Genomic DNA, 19,696 nt, shown 5'->3' with positions numbered 1-19,696 from the left:
GAAATGTGGATGTGGAGAAGAATGAAGAAGGTGAAATGGACAGAGAAGAAAACAAACGAGGAAGTACTTGGTATGGTGGGCGAAGAGTGGGGTTTGTTGGGACAAATCCTATGGAGGCAGGAAAAGTGGATGAAGGGGGTATTGACTGGCAGTGGGATGTTGAAGACTGTAATTGAGGGGAGAATGTTAGGCAAACGAGGAAAGGGAAGGAACAGGATAGGGATGTTGGACGGGATGAAGGGAGGAAGAAAGTACTCAGAGCTGAAGAGGGACCTGATGTACAGTAGGTTGCTGTGTTTTGCTAGGGTCACAAATTATTTAATTAGTAATTACGTCCATCCAAAAACCTACCTTAACTGGTATATTACCTAATAATAATAATAATATTGTTTACATAGGACCTTGCTTTCTGATCTTTCTCACAAATCATTTGCGTTACAGGGGTTTCCCAAATTGAGTCTTCTTTTTCATTGAATGCTCATATTCCCACCTCCTATGTACTACCTTCTTTTTTCACATTTCACCTATCCATTTCATCTTTAGCATCCCTTTCTACCACCCAGTGTTAAATGTCTCTACCCCAATCTAATCTGGTCTATGTCTTTCATACTAATTTATTTTTAAAAGGTGTGGAAAGGCATACAATTCAACATTGCTAAAACAGGGACGAAAAAAATAATACTTCTATAGTATTTCAAAAAGGCAAATTAAGAACTATTTAGATATGTGATACTCTTTTTCTCAAAAAGCAATTATGTCTTGTCATTTGCACAAATTCAAATTGATTTTAAGTATGAATGCTTTAGGTCCACAATGATACAAAGGTCTCACACTTGTTTTTCTTATGAACAATATTATAATTTATTTCAAGGAATGGTAATTATAGCCAAGAAGATAAAATACATTAACGATCAAGGTACAGAATTATTATTGAGCAGTATAAACAACTAATGAGGAGCAACCATCCCAAACGACTGTAAAATCAAAATCAATTGAATTCATGATAGATTATGTAACCTTAGAGGATGCGAGGCAACCACTTATGAAAAATAGTTCAGGCTCGATTTTGCTTTTTCAAGATCGTGAAGAAAGGAATAGAACTGCGGCAAAGTCATTTCAAAATTTAATTCTTTTAAACCTCCTTCATTTTCACACAAAATCTTCATATGCAGGTACGTTTTCCCCACCACTTTCATTTCACTACTGGCCGCAGTCACTGAAAAAGATTACAAAACAATTTAAATACTCTAATTAACTTAGGCTCGTACCAAATCATTTACAAATATAATATCTAAATATTACAATGAGAGCAATAGAAGTAAATCAAACAAGATAAACTTGCAAAGCAGAACAAATAGACACAGGCGAGCAAAAAAAACATATTTCAACTATACGCGGAAAAGTTTCCAACGTACACAAACTCATCCACCTTTTCCTTAATTAATGAAATAGAGAATTAAAGAACCTTATGATACTGAACAAAAAACTAACAATCACGACAAAAATATCCTCCCAGTTATGAACATAATTCATACATAATTAATGGTTTACAAACCTCCAAAATTCCATTCCACGTCCACTATTTTTGAATTCGACACCAAATTATGCATAGCTGACATTGGCTTCAATGATGAACTAATTATCAGCTATTACAGACAATATATAATTTTCTATTTCTACTATAAATTAATAGCCTAAATCAATTTCTTAACGTTATACTTTTACATATCAAACCATGTCCTTCTGAGAGACAATAAGACCATTAATAAATTTTCTTAAATTTGTATATCACACGCATGCATACACAGATAAGTTGATATTAGTGGACTATTATTCATATCCTCCGCATATATTTCTACAACCCCGTACTGTGCGGAGCGTATTGCGTATTTTGACATGTCTGGTGATCGAGCGTTATTATTGGCCGATAGGTGACACTTGCAAGCAAATGCGACCATCGCGCTATTTTTGCATTCCGCCAAACGGAATGAATTCTTGAACGGAATCCAAGTCTTTGATAAGAATTTTGTTTTAAATGGGCGTGGGACCCTGCTTTGTGCCTTGATGTTCTGCAGAGTACTCAGATATTCTCCAGAAGAGCAATTCTCTCGACACTATTGAAAGAATCATGTTTAAGGCAACTGTAATTAAACTCTCCCATCATGGCAATACAGCTCTAAAGGCAACAAAGCAGTGTACACAAAATTACATCGTATATTACCTTCTATTGCAATGACAGAATACCGTAATCGTAAGCAAAATCTAGAATAGTACAAGTAAGTAAAAAGCAAACGACAATAGCAAACTGATCCCTGTGGTGTACCAGAAAAAAAACCCTAGTTATTCTCTCATTTCCTTGTTACACCAGCATTCCATCCAAAACTATCAATTTGCTAAACACTAATTGATTGTATCGAAATTGTTTCAGATTCTTCAGCCATAAAAGATGGAAAACAACTAGTTCTGATAATGAATGGTTAATTCAATAAGCATATTTTAAAAGTACCATTTGACTATGTGCTTCTTTCAAAAGTGAGCTGCCAATAAGAAGACAGTAAACACGAGAAACAAACACAAAAGTGTGTATTTCTGCAGTGTTTCTTTCATCTTAATCCTTTATGATTATTCTCTTTAAGAATAAACATAAGAATATAATTTGCCATTTCCATATGTCATAACTGAATGAACCTATGATGAAAAAGTATGTATCAGCACTTATTCCATTAAATCTGACTTGTGAATACATCAACAGAGTACACTGACAGTCAGAGTAAAATGCAAATTGCATGAATTGCAGATGCACCTCCAATTTAATAAGCCTCTATACTTTGAATGGTTTGAGAGTAACGAAAAAGTATTGATGGAAAGAGGAGCAAATACAGATGGCAAAATTAGGGGAATGATTATTTGAGCAAGGATGTTACTCATGAGACCAAAGGAAATGGTCAAATTTTCCGCTTAGAAAGTAATAGTGGCTGCTGGTAGGCACACTTCTAAGGACGAATTGGGGAAGTGCAAGGAGTCGGCGGCGAAGAGCATTATTTGCCATATCAAATTAAGAAATGTAAAATTGTGGAAAATAAACACTTTGCCAGTTCTAATGAATTTTATTTAAAACAACTGGTTTCGTGGAACAGTTGACATCATCAGGTGTCCATTCAATGTCTGGGGGCTCAGTCTCTCAGAAAGTATATGAATAAAACACTAATGCACGTAACAATTGGTATGCAAGTATATTTAAAGGGATGGTAAACAATATAGATTCTATGAATTACCATTTTATCCGAGGTACATTATAGAGGGGCTAATGTCCTAAATTCTAGGAGTATTAAAACAGCAAACTCAGAAATTAATTAAAAAATTAGGAAAATGGGGATGAATAAATCAGTCAGTTGGTATGGTGTTCCTATTGACCTGGTCAAACTAAGTGTTTCAAATTATATAAATCATTTATTTAACCTTACCATCAACAATAATGACCTGCATATTATTTAAAAGAAGGCTTAAGTGTCACTAATTTTGAAAAGAGGAGATTAGGCACAAGTTGAGCCATATATTTGCATTCCATTTTCAGCAAGTTTTAAAATTCTGCAAATTAGTAAATATAATTGCTGTTTACATCTGGGAGTTGAAGGAGAGCAATAGTTGGATATCTTGCCAAGAATCGGCAGTATGGTTTCAGAAAAGGGCATTAATGGAAAACACAATTATTTGGCTTCTGTCCAGAAATTGCCAAATCTATAAATGCAATGAATAGAAGTGGATGCAATAATAGTCAGTCCGTCCACAGTGTTTGATTAATATGAGCAGGGTTGCCGTACGCCCAAGTTGGACCAATTACCTCTACACATAGATAACATAGTAATCTTCTTAATCCCCTGATGAATGGTAATCAGAAATTCCCTGAAGGGTTGAACAGGAAATAAGGCAAGATGTAAGAAACCAAATTTTACTGTGAGAAAAAGCCAAAAATACAAGGGAAAATGCCGGGCACCAGATATATATATATTGAATTTATTTAATTTCTCAACAAATTGTTGATTAAAATTACCTACCTGCAGAAATATCCAAGCCCTTGCCAAGCACTGTAAATGTTGGAAAGGTAAAAAAATGAAGAAATGATTGCACTATGTAATTTGCAGACATGAATGGTAGCTGAATTAATAGTTATCAACTGAAAAACTACCAACTTGTAAAAAAACTGACATTTTAATAATAATATAACCACATTTAATCTTCCATTCTTTCTGATGATGCCGACAGAACAGTTCACAAAACCTTAATAATTTATAATGCATCATGGACAAAATCTTATATTTAAGAAGTATCATACTCTAATATCAAGTAACATTTCCACATCAATTTTTGTTAGTGATTGTACACTCACTACAATGCCATAAAAATTCATATAACTATTTGCTAATTTAAGAGGCCATGATGTTGAAAATGTAATGTTGAATTTTTGGCTGATTTTGGAAACGTTTCTTTGATGAGTGCAAACCATTGATTATAACAATGAGATTAACAGTACCATCTCAAGTAAAAATTTGCGTTAATCCTAGAGAAGTAATTATAAATGAGGATATACTTACTGAATCAACCCTATACCTCACCTAAATATGCTTTGGGATTTTCTCCATTCTCTTACTGATGTATCACACAGCCATTACGATGAAAGTAGCCTGATTCACCCATTGATTGTCTTATATGCACTAGTAAAATGAAGGTTGAATGTGAACCTATCTGCCACAACAGGCCATTCAGTCACGGGTGCTGGTTATTCATATTTCACAATATTGATCAATATATATTGTTCAACAGTAAGAGCTAAAGCCATTTTTCGTTTTTTTGTTAGAAAAAGGCTTTTATTTTCATGAGCCTTCATCTCAGGTAAAAAAATTATCTCCTAATGGCAGAGAGTGTCCTAATGTGTCTCCTTATAATACTGGATCTGTAATTGTATTTATTAGCTCATGGGCTCCATTCTAATTGCCTCACAATTTAAAATTTAATATAACAGGCCATACGATCACTTTAAAAATTAAAAATAAACAAAAAATAAATAAACTATCCAAATAAACCATGAGATCATAGAAAAATAGTGTTTCCTTAGATGTATACTTAACTAATTGGAACTTCTTTAATTTAAACTAGGCACGTTAAACTGCAATAGACCCAGGAGCGATGGAGAGATAATTAGATATTACATAACTTAAATAGGAAATAGACATTTTATTGCTTTAATACATTTAACTTTATCTTGTTTCCAATACTTTTCTAGGGAGTTAGTCGTAAATCATAGAAATGTTGGTTATTATTATGAGGATAATATAATTTAACATTATTTGAAACTATTTGTTTACTCTACTCTTTTAATTATTTCTATTATATTGTAAAAATAGGTTAGAATCCTCTGTCAATTGAGAATACCATGCACTAGGGTAGGTTCTTATGAAATAATTAAAGATTCAACTGTGTTAACAGCCAATAAATGTTACCTTGTTTTGAGTTGAAAATAGGCAGCTGGGACTTTTCTGTAAAGTGAAACCGTTTCGATACATTCCAGGCATTGCAAACCTCGGGCTAGATAATTTACAGATCAATGTGTGGTATATTATAACTCATTAATTTTTCGAATAGTGACAACTACTAATCAGCATTGCATCCATAACTCTTCGATGTGGATTTTTACGGCACATATCAAATACAACAAGTGTATGAAACAACAGTTTTTCCGCGGTATTTAATTACACAAGTTATTTAAAATTGAACTACGCGCGCTTTTATTGATGCTATAACATTTCTTCTTTACCCCATGTTGATACTTTTTTAATGCTTCTTTCGTTACAATTGCTGAAGCGCATAAAATTAAAATAACGTTGAGCATGGGTTTGTGCAATCACTTTCTCAAATCATTTGGAGGTAAATGGTTGCCATCATAGCAGACGAAAATTTTTCTCTCATATCACCCGGCAGTTGTTCGAGTCACCTTGTCTTGTCCTTTCCTTCTTCGCATCCTTCGATAAGGTCAATCATTCCAGTGAAGAGGTTCCTAAGTGTTGGTACGAGGTTGAGGTGAGCTCCTAGTTGTAAATGAGTATATTGTTTTCTCTCAAGTACACACTTTCATTTTGATTTTAAATGTGTAAAATTTGAACAGCGTTTCATTCAGTTATAATTGTTTTTCATCAATTTCGTTGGGACGTGTGATTACAGGATTTTGAACGCCGGCAATTTTGTGTAGCAATGCGTTGGAAGCTTTTCTGGTATCAGATCGTTAAGATTTATTCATGTGAATTGTACTACCTTTTTCACTTTAAATTGTGAATGAATTACGTACTAATCTTTACCTTATACTATCCTAGTAATTGTTTAATCTCTGCGTGCAGGTACTATTAAGTTCATTATTAAGTGTTCGAGTAATCGCAGTGCCTTCGCGTTTATTAATTTGTGTTAGACTCCGGGCAGTAGACATTATTAGCCAATGTGATTTTTTTAAGGGGTATAATTAAATCATTGATATTTAATGCCTTTGTTTTTTGAAATTGACAACAATGTTTGCTTTAGGCTACTCTTTCCCTCTGGAAATCGTTGTCATTGTCGGTATACAATGAATTTTTCGCGTGAGCCTTGGTTTTCATTCATATTGATAGACCTTAGAGGTGCGAATATGGTATGACCTCGAACTAACCTTTGAGGTCTGAATAGTGAAACGTTTCACGTAAACTTCTTACGCGTGTACAAACTGACCGTCGGCGTATAACCCGACAAATTACTTAAACTGTTATTTTCTGACTTCACCTCCTTGCCCTAGGGTATAGTTATTGCTAGGTCATTGAGTATTGGTTTCGCTCCGTTGATATAATTTTGTTTATATCAAGTCCTTTTATGTGAACAGGTTTTTGTCCATGCAAGCAAGATATGTAGAGGATGTGTGCTTACGGTGCCGGGACGCTGTTTGCACCGTTGGGGCCGAAAAGAATCTCTAGGCCCTCGGTTGACGTAAATTAACAAAAGAATTGTTACACATTTTTTACACAGCCCTGGGCCTTATTTGTGAAACCACACCTTCGCACAGGGTGTTAAACTTTAACTATCCTTGGTAAAATAAGTTTCTTAGCAAGTTGACCTTGAATGACCTTCCATAGGTCTTTCAAAATTTCGTTGTATTCTGCTTCCGATGTTATTTAATTTAATTATACGAAAGTCATAACAATAAAAATAGCACCTTTTCCGACTTATAGGCCCCTTCTAATTAATACCAAAAATTCATCGCCCTTCATATTTGGAAAGGGTGAAACAACTGGTCGATACACTCAGCACACTATTCAGGGTTACCGGTTCATCTCGTCACCTTTGCTTTTAGAGGTCAGAGTGGTACCTATTTACGATCAAGATTGCCTTTATCATGGTTTGCCGTTTCATGATGTCTTTATTTATCAATTTCCTCAACGATAAATAGGTGATTAAAAACTTGTATTAATAGAGAAGAGAGAGATTTTATGAACTTATTTGTCGAAAATTTTAGTTTATTTTCTCCTTTTCGACGAAAAACTCCCCTGGTTTATTTACATGCGTTTTCAGTTGTTTAATGGCTATAATAGAGCGGACGAAGTAGGCATCGTTGTTTATACTGATCATTCATGAAGTTGGGGAAAGAATCGTGAATTATATGTTCATCGTCGACATAATTGTCCGTGCCAATCGACCTCGGATGCATTTAGTCTTAGGATTTAATTATGTTATACATTTGCTTATATTTATACTGTGATTACACATATTTATACATTGACATGTGTATATTTATAAATTTTCGAAGGGGTGATATGAAAAATTCTAACAGTTGCTGCTTGTGAGGTTTGGGGATACTTTTAAATAATTCATTTTATATTTTAAAATTGCAGCAGTAGCCTATTCAAGATGCCTATTCAGAAGATCCACGCCCGCCAAATCTTTGATTCCCGTGGAAACCCAACAGTGGAAGTTGATCTCATCACAGAGAAGGGACTATTTAGAGCAGCTGTACCTTCTGGTGCCAGCACTGGAATCTATGAGGCTCTGGAATTGCGGGACAATGACAAATCCAAATACCATGGAAAGAGTGTACTGAAGGCAATTGATAATGTCAACAAATCTATCGCACCAGAGCTACTGAAAAAGGTTAGCTGAACACATCTAAAATTTGAATTGGTTTCGAATCTGCTTTTACAGATGCTCTTCTAGGAGGAAAGATAGTGTAGCCAAAATCAATTTGAATTGAAGGCATCCTTATGGCGTACCCTTTGATTTATTTTAGAAAGTATAACAAATTAGGTCCGTGTTGTAATATGCATGACATTTTTTGATCAAGTTGATTAATTTAATTAAGAAGTTCCAGCAATTGTACAATCAATAAAATTATTTCATTGATATGCTTTGCTGACAGAGTTTCGAACCAACCCAGCAGAAGGAAATTGATGAATTCATGCTGCAACTTGATGCTACTGAAAATAAGTCAAAGTTTGGAGCCAATGCCATTTTAGGTGTATCACTGGCTGTGTGCAAGGCAGGAGCTGCCCACAAAGGAGTTCCTCTGTACAAGTGAGCATTACAATTAATCCCTGTTAATTTTTGTGATATAATTGTCAATTGTGCAGTGGCATTTGCAGTTATATTAAATATTAGGTTTTTGTTTGAAGGTTTTTGCCTATATCTGTCGAATGCTTGTAATGGCCTAAGATTTTTAAATGAGTAATTAATTTGCATTTAGAAAAAGACTGGACGAGAGGGTTGCAGGTCAAAACAAATGAAGGAATAATTTTCAATGCAGGACATTAAAGGGGGTGGGGGTAATAATGGATTGTTGGTTCATGACTGTTGATGAGTTCAAAGTATTCTTCCACAGTTCTTTCTATAATCTGCCCTCCTTTAATATTTCCATTGGCCTTGTGTAAAAGGATTATACAGTCAGGCCATAGGAACATACATATAACCACAGATAATCAACCTAAAGGTCAGTTAGATAAGTGTGGCTGGAGATCACCTAGTACTGAGCCCAACAGCATGTGAAATCAAAATTGAAATAGGTGGACCAGTTTTAACCCTGCGCCATCTATGGTTTCTTAGGAAGATTTAGTTCCCAAAATATCACTTAGCTTGGATGAAGCTGAGGGTGTATAAAGGCATCCCTGGAAATCAAACCCAGGTTAACTGGTGAGTAGTCCAATGCTCTACTCGCTGGACTAATGTTTTCTGGTATATAACAGGTGCAGAAGAATTAAAAATTAAAGCCCTCTATTCATTTAGTTTTATCCTGATCATTGAACTGGTCTATTTCAATGGAGACGACATATCTTTTAATAATATATTAAGTTTAATGTACCTACCTATGCATAATTTTTAGAGTTATTTTTAAATAAATTTTTTTGCATACATATATACTACTTTCACTCTCTTTAATGCTTTCCACCAAGATGAGAACCATCACAAATTTGTGTAAATGTCCTTCTGCTAGTCAGTGGTCATTTTGAGAAATTGTATATAGTAAGTCTCTCACTTGAGAAGTCCAGTTCGACAACTGTCCTGGTCACCAGCCACTTAGCAGATGCTAACAATTTAGTTTTGACTGTCCTGTGTAGGATACCATGTTAGTTGGCTAATCAATAGGTGGTGCTGAGACATACTTATGTTATTGTTATATCACAGGTGTCCTCAGGACCAAAGGAATTTGAAGAGCAAAATGTAATTGATGAAATTGTGGAAATGGGACACTAGAATTAAAAATTGAATGAGATGATTGTTACATGGTTGCCATTGAGCCCAAAGCAATTGAGTTCTGAAGATTTGTAGCCGGAAGATTCTTGTAAAAAGGTGAAATTTCCAAGATGGCAAGAAACCGGGACTTAGAAAACATTTGAGATATAACATATGGTGGAATGCTTTCACATAGTAGAGAAAGTCATACACGCAGAGAACACAACCAGTATTTTGCCTAACCAAATTCTTTACATCTTATGAACGTATCTCCAGCATTCAGTAATGCTATTTGTTACTGTTTAATGATTTTCACATATGCTTAGAAAAAGAGCTGCAGAAGTTAATGTCTATGCCAGTTTCTTCTGCAGGATGGAATGAATATCTGTTCACATAATACACTTAACAATTATTTTTCTGATGATGGCCTAATTTACATAAGTATAGGATGGCCAACTTGTCTTCACCTGTGTGTAACTTTGATGCTTGTCTTTTTGGTTTGCTTTGGTTTGATCAGCTTTGATGTCTCAGAAAAAATTCAGATTTGTAACTAGTGAATACCAATTCATCAAAATTTTAGTGCTTTAATCTGAGTGAATATCATTGAGGTACCCATAGTAGAGGTAAGGGTAATGACTTCTGTGGAATGTTATTTTTTAACACTTTAATTAAATGAAAATTCCTAGATCAACTGTTGAGCTATGGTTAACTGTTTGGCTGCCCATGCTCTACACCTTTAGCCCCATTATTAAATGCTGTCTTTTCACCTAACTAGTTATAATTTTGATTTCATTAAAAATCTAACCTTCCAAAGCATCATATTATATGATTATTGTTGGTAATCTACCTGTTATAATAGATTGCAGTAGGACAATTACCTCAGTAAAATATTTTAACAAATTGTTGTACGAGGGTAGTTTGAAAGGTTCTCGCAATTATCACCAGGTATCAGCGCTAGCACAACCAGTTTCCCACATAGTAATAGGTAATCCTTTACAAGTAAAAATGTAACACATCAGTGTTCTGGGAAGAGATCTGTGGTATGAATGCCTCTCTGTTGTTGTTCCTGTGCAGTGATTTGTGAAGATGGAAAAATTGAGATTCAAGCAGCGAAAATATACTTAATAAAGGAAGGTATGAAAGCAAAGGAAATCCATTCTGAAAACATTTTTGGGAGATTTTAACTCTGCTTAATTAGAAAAGCATATGGTTTTTAATGCCCCAACTTTTTTCTGTGATTAGAATCAGAAATTAATCTGAAAATATTGATTGCTCCTTTTCAACCAACAAATAATCCATGTGGTCTTTTTATCTCAAAATTTGTCTGAGAAAGTATTTAATTCAATGCGGTTTACTTCTTTCCTTTGAGATTAGTCTGATGTTGAAATTATGTGGCATCTTATATATATGGATATAATAAATTGCATGCTGTGCAATGAAAGGGCGTTAAAATTCACAGGGCTCTTTTTATAAGCATAAGGTGAGATTGAGTTAAAGTACAGATGACCAAAGCATGTAACTTTTATCTCTATAATTTATGAATAATTTGAGAGATTAGGCTGTTGTGATATAAGAAAAGGATTAGGGCGGAACTTGTGTGGAAAAAATATGTGATTAATGTCAAAAATCAATGTTTGTACATAAAAGATTCCTTGAACAATTGTCATTAGTAACACTTCAATTATGACTTACTTTTCTCAGGCACATTGCAGACCTTGCAGGGAACAAAAATATCATTCTCCCAGTCCCTGCATTTAATGTGATCAATGGAGGATCACATGCTGGTAACAAGTTAGCAATGCAAGAATTTATGATCCTGCCCACAGGTAATACTATACAATTGTTCGTGGAATAATATAACTTATGCTGCATATTCTGACAAAGTAGTCTGTAATTAATTTTAGTTATGTGGAACAACAGATTTATGTAACTGGTTCCAACAAATCACACCATTTCATCATTGCCTCTCAACCACCCTTTTAATCTTCCCATCCCTTGCATTGTATAATGCATTAAGGCAATTTCTTTTTGTCTGAAAAGATGTCTTGCCCAATCTTTTCAAGGCTAATCGGGTGAGTAACATTAAAATCTGCTTATCCAAAAAATTTTCTGGTAGATTTCTCTAACACATTTTCCATTGGCATTATATTAACTCTTGGGGTTGACATCAAACAAGTATGTAGGGATCCCACATAGTCGACTGACATCTTAGGTATTGGCGAGAAAAGAGCAGTTTTTTGCATTCACCAAAACAATCTTAAGAATTTTGGACAATGGCATCTTTTATATTTCATAAAAATCTTAAACGCGAGCTCAGTATTAGCTTGAAATTTTAGTGAATAGAGTTGTCTTGTGTGTAAAGTTTCTTGAATTTTGTATGTTATCTTCAGTCGTCCAAAATGGCCATCGTATTATTTCATTGCACTAGGTAATAAAGAAAAATAAAATACATGAGTAACGGGCATAATTTTATTTATGTAAATATTTTCTTGTAAATGCTTTTAGGATTTTCATGAAACCTCGTATATTTAGGTATTTCAGTTCAAGCAGTTTCATTTGGGTTTCTGTGGAAAAATTCCTTTTGGGGGTAAAATCAGTAGGTTTTAAGAGCAGCAATTGTATGTACAGGTTTTAATAAGAACTTGTATCTTCAAGGGTGAGAAATTGATAAAGGTACCTCATTTTTCATAAATTTCATCAGAAAACCAAAACTGCCTCAAAGTAAAATTATAATGCAATGTTTAATTAAGTATTTTAACTTTGTGTAAAAGTTAAATGAAGCAGTTAAAATGTAAGTTCTTAAAAATTCCTTTCCTACAAAGCAAGTAATTCTTGTAATTATTAATATATAGATTGTAATTATTATTATAGATTTTGATTCCCTTATGGTGAAACTACCACTTTCTGGAGTGAGAATGCTATTTGATTTAGTCTCAACATAGAGAAAACTCATGGAAGGGTTATCAATATTCACAGAGTTATGTTTTGTTTTTCTTTGATAGAGATGCCAATATGGCTATAGAGTATTTTCAAATTTAGAAATGATGAAAAGAAGTGATATTTCATATTCTTTTTCATCCCTACGGAGTAAAAATGAGTTAGAAAAATATTTGCCAATCACATCAAAACAATATGTAATGGAATATTTATACCTGGGTGTGTAGGCATTCTTATATAATGTGATATACGTTGTGTAAAAGGTATCGCCATGAAAACTATTGGCGTTATTAAGGAGGAAGTTGTGTATTGACTTCAAACCCATTCTTCTTTAGGTGCTTCTTCCTTCACCGAGGCAATGAAAATGGGATCTGAGGTGTATCATCACCTTAAGGCTATTATCAAGTCACGATTTGGCCTTGACTCAACTGCTGTAGGAGATGAAGGTGGCTTTGCTCCCAGGCTTCTTAATAACAAGGATGGTATGTATGCATGCATTGATGTTGCCAACAAATGCTTTTGTTGATATAAATTCCTAAATTACTTAAAATGCAAACGTAGGGAAGGCAGCAGGTGTTGTACACCCACTTTTCTTTTTCTGTACAGATAGATACAATGTAGAGGTCACCTTATTATAACCACTTGACATAAAAGTTACCAGAGGTGAGAGTTTTTCTTTTTGTGCTGCTTGAGAATTTCCCCGAAAACTCCTATATGAGGGTAGGCTAAAAAGTAATGCACACATGCTTGTAGACCAAAAACAAATAGCAAGAATGGGCAAAAGTGCGTTTGGTACAATTCTTAAGTTCCAAAATCATATATCTATTTTTCAACATAGTCACCAAAAAGGCTAACACATTTCTCCAAACGTGTAACAAGTTTTTTCATTCTGTCGCTGAAAAACTCTTCAGAATTTTCTCAAGTCCAGGACTTGACTGCTGCTTTCACCTTATTACCTACCAATCTGACCTTAGGGTTGATTACTGCGTTTATGATTATATATATATATTGGCCCTCCTACACTGATGTGTGAATTTCACATGCCGTCAAGCATAGTACTGGGTGAACTCGACCATCACCTACCAAACCAACCTTAGAGTTGATTACTTTGTTTATGGTTTATGTATCTATATATATATTTATAAAAATATATATATATATATATATATTTTTCTATATATATATATATATATATATATATATATATTTTTCTATATATATATATATATATATATATATATATATATACATATGAATGCACCTAACTGGACCTTAGGGTTTGAGACTGATTTGTGGTTGTAATCATCAAAGGTCGACTTAAGGTCAGCTTTAATGATTTCAGGATGATGATCAGAAATTAAAAAAGTAATGAAAATAAAATTTAAAAACCTCAGTTCTCAATTAAATTCGTGTTATTTATTTTTGTCATTTCACCTTCCAGCACTTATCCTCATATCTGATGCCATAGCTGCTGCCGGTTATACTGGAAAGGTTGACATTGGCATGGATGTTGCAGCCTCCGAATTTTACAAGTGAGTAAAGCACTTTTTCATCTGAACATACCTGGTGACTTATATGCTTGCCTACTGACAGTAAGGACATGGCATCAGTTTAGTCTAATGCATTTATGTCTAATGCATATTTTAGTCTAATCAGTTATGGATTCTATCTCTATTCGATCATATTAGTTTGGTTCCATTGGTTTTTTTTAGTTTTAGATTTGGTTCCACAGAGACCTGTGGGACACCACATATTACTTAAGAGCTGCATATCGACAGCCATCAAGTTCAAACAATTGATAGAAATATTACTTCATTAGCGTAAGGGACGTATACTCTGCCAGTATACCTGAAGCTTGGTCAATAAATATTTTTCACAGTGTAAATTTTTATTTTAATAGGGAGGGCATGTATGACTTGGACTTTAAGTCCCCTGACTCTGACAAGAGCTTGTGGATTGATGGAAACAAGTTAACCGATCTTTATAAGGAATATGTTAAAGAGTTCCCGATTGTTTCCATTGAGGATCCATTTGACCAAGATCATTGGGATGCATGGTCAAATATGACTGCTACGACCTCAATCCAGGTAAAAAGTAACCATATAATTGAATCTCTTTCCTTTATCCTTGCTTAGTATGTAGAGAATATTACTTTCCTGAATGAATCATCATCTTTGATAAGAATTTCAGTTAAAATGTATGTCCTGGGGTTCCCCGAATATTTTCTAAATGTATGCCCCTGTAAGAATTTTTTGGGCTACAATTACTCAAAATTCCAGTTAGCCAAGGGGTTGCAAGCATTGCTGAGTGCATTGGAAAGCCAATATGATAGGCCTGACGCCAGAATAGCTGTACATAAAAAAAAATCATGTGGTTTTCAAGAAAGAGTAATGCTGAGTTAAATATTAAACTAGTTCATAAACGATAACAGATGAAACAGTTTATGTATCTCGGAAGTATTGTGGACCAAAATTGTCAAAGTGGTATGGACCTAAGAAAAGGAATTGTATTAGGCAAAGAAACTTTCACAAGGAAGAGGGAATCAATGATGAGCATGTTGACTAAGGATGTTTAGAAAATGCTCATTAAAAATTTGATATGGAGAGTGGTTTTGTAACCGCGGAAACATGGTTGTTGAAGCAAGGTGATAGGCATAGATTGGAGATCTTTCTAACATGGCTGTGGAGTAGAATGCAAAAGGTGAAATGGACAGAAAGGAAAACAAATGAGGAAGTACTAGGTATATGGGAGAAGAGAGGGGTTTGTTTGGAGAAATCCAGAGGAGGAGAAAGAATGGATTCAAGTATTTTGATCAGCAATGGGATTTTGAAGACTATGATAGAGAGGAGAACATTAGACAAACAAGGAAGGTGTAGGAATAGGATAAGCTAGTTGGAAGGAATAGAGGGAGTTAGAATGTTTGCAGAATTAAAGAAGGGGTTGTTGTAGTTAAGGATATCAGGTTGTATTTTGTTATAAGGCAAGGAAATGCATCATTGAATTGTTGCATAATGTGTGCATCCAAACCTTATTTTTACTAAAATAATACCAATAATAATAATAATAATAATAATAATAATTATCACTTCAAAACTCTTTACATGAAAATTACAATTTGATATTAAAATAAACAAGCTGATCATTATTCCGAATCCATCCACAAGAACAGATCATTTCTGCCACTTTTCAATGTCTACCAGTGGCAACATCACAAAAATAGTTGTTAAAACATCAAATTTCCACGGAACACCTGCATTTCTGATTAATATACGAGAGTTTTCTGTAGGAGTTGAACCAAGATAAAGGATTTAAGTCTTTTATTCTATTTACTGTAGCTCACATAAAAACCTTTGTTCATGATTTCCCCTCCCCCTTGCATTGTACTGGCCATGGAAACCTAACTGTCCATGCCCTGACAGTCTCCTAAACCAGGAAAATACCAAATCCCATTCCACCGGTAATCATTTGTAAAAATTATAATTTATGGCTAAACTGTAAGATGGCATAATTTTAGTAAATCCCTTTGTTGCCTCACAGAGCAAAACAAAGAAAAGCTTTTTATCTCTTGATCATTAGACTTTAATTTTTAACCGATAATGTTGCATTAGCTTCATAAAATATCCTTTGTGCGTAACAGTTGCACTTAATAAATAAATCTTGTTTCAATGATCAGTTGGCAAAGGCCATCTCCATAACCGCATTACCTTCTATGTAATTGATGTTTAGCAGGAACAAGATACACCTAATCAAATTTTCAAAGTTATGCAGTATTTGAACTATTGTAGTATAATTTGTTATTCTTCCAAATGTTATCAAAGTATCTTTTTGTTCTACTCATAAAAACTAAATACAGAATTGACATAAATAGTGAAATATATTTGATTGAGGTATACTCTTCTGGGCAGAATCTATATGGTAGGATTTAAATTTTAATTTATACATTGACAGATTGTTGGAGATGACCTTACGGTGACAAATCCAAAAAGAATCAAAACGGCAGTTGAGAAGAAAGCTTGCAACTGTTTGCTGCTGAAGGTAAATCAAATTGGCAGCGTAACAGAGGCTATTTCAGCTCACCTTCTGGCAAAGGAAAATGGCTGGGGTACCATGGTATCTCATCGATCTGGAGAAACTGAGGATACATTCATTGCTGACCTTGTTGTCGGACTTAGCACTGGACAAGTAAGTCTTCATTCTGATAACCCAGGCATATCCCTTAAAGCTACATAATTTCGAATTACAGATTTTAAGGCAGTTATTATCATGGAACTGAACTAAGCATAGGGAAAAGAGATCTTTAAATTTTTGTACTGCGATCCTTCTTTGTGCATTTAGATTTAAAACGAACACTTTATGGATGAATACTACTTATAAATTAACAAACCGAACGGTATTAGGGTTAACCCTGTGAAATTTATCCATGATGGAAAGGAAACAAACTATGCAAATTTCACTTGAATAGAGATTTATTCACGACCCGGGTTTCAAACACTTAATGTCATCTTCAGGTCTGAAGATGACATTAAGTGTTTGAAACCCGGGTCGTGAATAAATCTCTATTCAAGTGAAATTTGCATAGTTTGTTTCCTTTCCATCAATACTTATAAATTATTTTATAAACAGTCATCCATGCCTGTTATGAGTTTTTAGAGAAAAAGTTTAACAGGTCCTGAATTCCCTTATGAATGTAATTAATTCAATGGATTAAAATGACTATTCAGATATGCTATTACACTGTGCTAATGTTTAACTTGGATAAAAAATAGTAGTGCATAAAAAGTTTGCATTATGCCCAAAAATAATTTAAATTCTATTGTACTTCAACCTTAATTTATCATAAGCCTAAGTTTATATAGACTTTTATTAATTACTTACATTGAAGAACATGCTATCGTTACATTAGCAGCCAATCTGAATTAACATCATTATCTCCCTGACATTGCCAGTTTTTGAATAAGTTATTAAGAAACCTGTAATAGAAATTAAGGAATCCCAGTTCAAATCGTGGTTTAGGCAATGATTTTTATGCTTTTAAATTGCTGCATTTAAAACACTTCATTACTCATTGGGCGGCATTTTATATTAATCTATATATTTATATGTACATACTTTGGGATCTGATAATGTCCATTTTGCTTTAATGTCAAAAAGGGAACAATGCTGATGCAATGCAACATGCAATGTTGATTGCCTGTTGCTACTCTTTAACTTATTTTCATCATTAATTGTATAATTTTTCTTTAGATAAAAACAGGAGCACCTTGCCGCTCAGAGCGTTTGGCTAAGTATAACCAGATTCTTCGTATTGAAGAAGAGTTGGGTGGTGCTGCAAAGTATGCGGGCAAGAATTTCGCTCATCCTAATTAAGCACAAATGGTAGGGGAAGTACTGAGTCTTGCTATTGTTAACATCCCATGTTTTCATTTTGGATGAAAGACCACCAAATCTAATCCAAAATTTGATTATGGAAAATTTGGCTCCAAAAAATCTCATGGGATATCACTAAGCTGATATTGGCATTTAATGGTTATATTGTTTTTGTAATGTTTCCCTTTCAGAGCGAGTGTAAAGAATTGGTGTAAAAGTAGACTTAAAAATTGTTTAACTTATCAAGAAAAGAAAATGTAAAGACATCATTAGTGTGAATTTATAATTTATGGTATGATGTTTTATGTAATCAGCAGGTTTACCCTGTGAAAATATTTATGAAGACATGAAAAAAAGTCAGTCATCAACCCAAATAAAATTCTCTTGTGCAATAAATGTAACTTTTGATTCTTACATCTATACTAAGTGGAAGCTTTCACAATTAACTCAACCTCTATTCTGTGATAACCAAAAATAAATTGTTGGGACATGGAAGCATTATGGAGAAATCAGTGCAAGTGTTTGGAAAAATTTAGTGGTACTTACAGAAATAAGTCACAAGGTGAAATTACTGTCAGCCGGGTGGAAGGCAGCAGGTTGTTAGGAGAAACTTGATTAATGCAGATATAATGGCAACTACTTAATGGAGGCTGAAATAAGTATGGGGGGTAACAGCAAGGTAGAAGGTAAAAGAAAGCATTTTGTATGGTATGAAGTACATTAGTTTGAGGAACCAAAGGATAATAATGATGCAGAATATACATGTATTTTGAGCAATACTTACAAATTGTGCGCGAAGTTTTTTGGCAGGGTGTCCAGGTATCCTAATTAACCGGAAATAGAAAAACCTGGCTTTTATAATTATTGTATTACTGGAAAATAGTGTGCAGTAGAAGGTAAAAATGGCTTTGGTACCATCTCCATTTGAATTTAATATAACTTATATCAAGATTTATTTAAATAGTGGCTTTCAAAATATTTTTTCAAGAAGGGAAAGAGTTTTGCATTACCTGTGTACATAGGACAACTGCTTAACTGGCTTAACTGCTTGCCTATTACTGCATGATAACTTATTGTGAGAGGTAATCAATAAGTACTCATTTGATTGAGAATGCCTTGACCAGGTAAATTGTCCAGTGTAGGAACGATTTCTTTTTTACTAACACTGGGTGCAGATTACATTCTCCTGTAATATCAATACAGTATAGAATACTTTCCAATTAATAAAAAGATCATAAAAAGTTTGCATCATTCTGCTTTTCAACCAATAATCCTAAAGGAAATGTCAATTCATTGTGTTGCAACTTCCTATTCAAAGCAGTGATCAGCTTGCATTGATAGTCGTTTATATACTTATTAAATACCTGCTAGCAATACAAAATACTTAAAGTTTCTATGGCAGAGATAAAATTCATCTACATGCTAAAAAACCATTAGAAACTGTACTACAAGCAGGGTACTATCTTTACTGTAAATGGGATATCTATTAGTGTTAAGTAATTTTTATACCTTGTAAGCCACCACAAGGTTGTGTGCCAGGAGGTGAATACACACCAGCATACTTTAGACCTGAATATTTTTCCCCCTAGTGCAGTCAGACTGATCCCATATTGTTAGTGGAAAAAATCACATTCATCATTCCCATATTCATCTACCTATC

At 34.0% G+C, this 19,696-nt stretch overlaps 1 protein-coding gene across 1 annotated transcript; it reads left to right on the top strand.

Annotated features, from left to right (window-relative positions):
- Positions 1–5,911: 5,911 nt before the first annotated feature.
- LOC139691800 (enolase-like) lies at positions 5,912–18,432 on the top strand. The gene is made up of 9 exons (XM_071589670.1): positions 5,912–6,075; positions 7,905–8,160; positions 8,426–8,580; positions 11,434–11,558; positions 13,005–13,151; positions 14,111–14,201; positions 14,570–14,756; positions 16,618–16,851; positions 17,914–18,432. Exons 1-9 carry the CDS (start codon positions 5,927–5,929, stop codon positions 18,034–18,036), a joined length of 1,467 nt encoding a protein of 488 aa, XP_071445771.1. The 5' UTR covers positions 5,912–5,926; the 3' UTR covers positions 18,037–18,432.
- The last annotated feature ends 1,264 nt before the right edge of the window (positions 18,433–19,696 follow it).

The sequence above is a fragment of the Hetaerina americana genome, unplaced genomic scaffold (assembly GCF_022747635.1).
Source record: "Hetaerina americana unplaced genomic scaffold, ioHetAmer1.1.p SCAF_4, whole genome shotgun sequence".
Lineage (NCBI taxonomy): Eukaryota > Metazoa > Arthropoda > Insecta > Odonata > Calopterygidae > Hetaerina > Hetaerina americana.
Note: the sequence above shows the minus strand (reverse complement) of the source record. Positions and strands in the feature narration are given on the sequence as shown.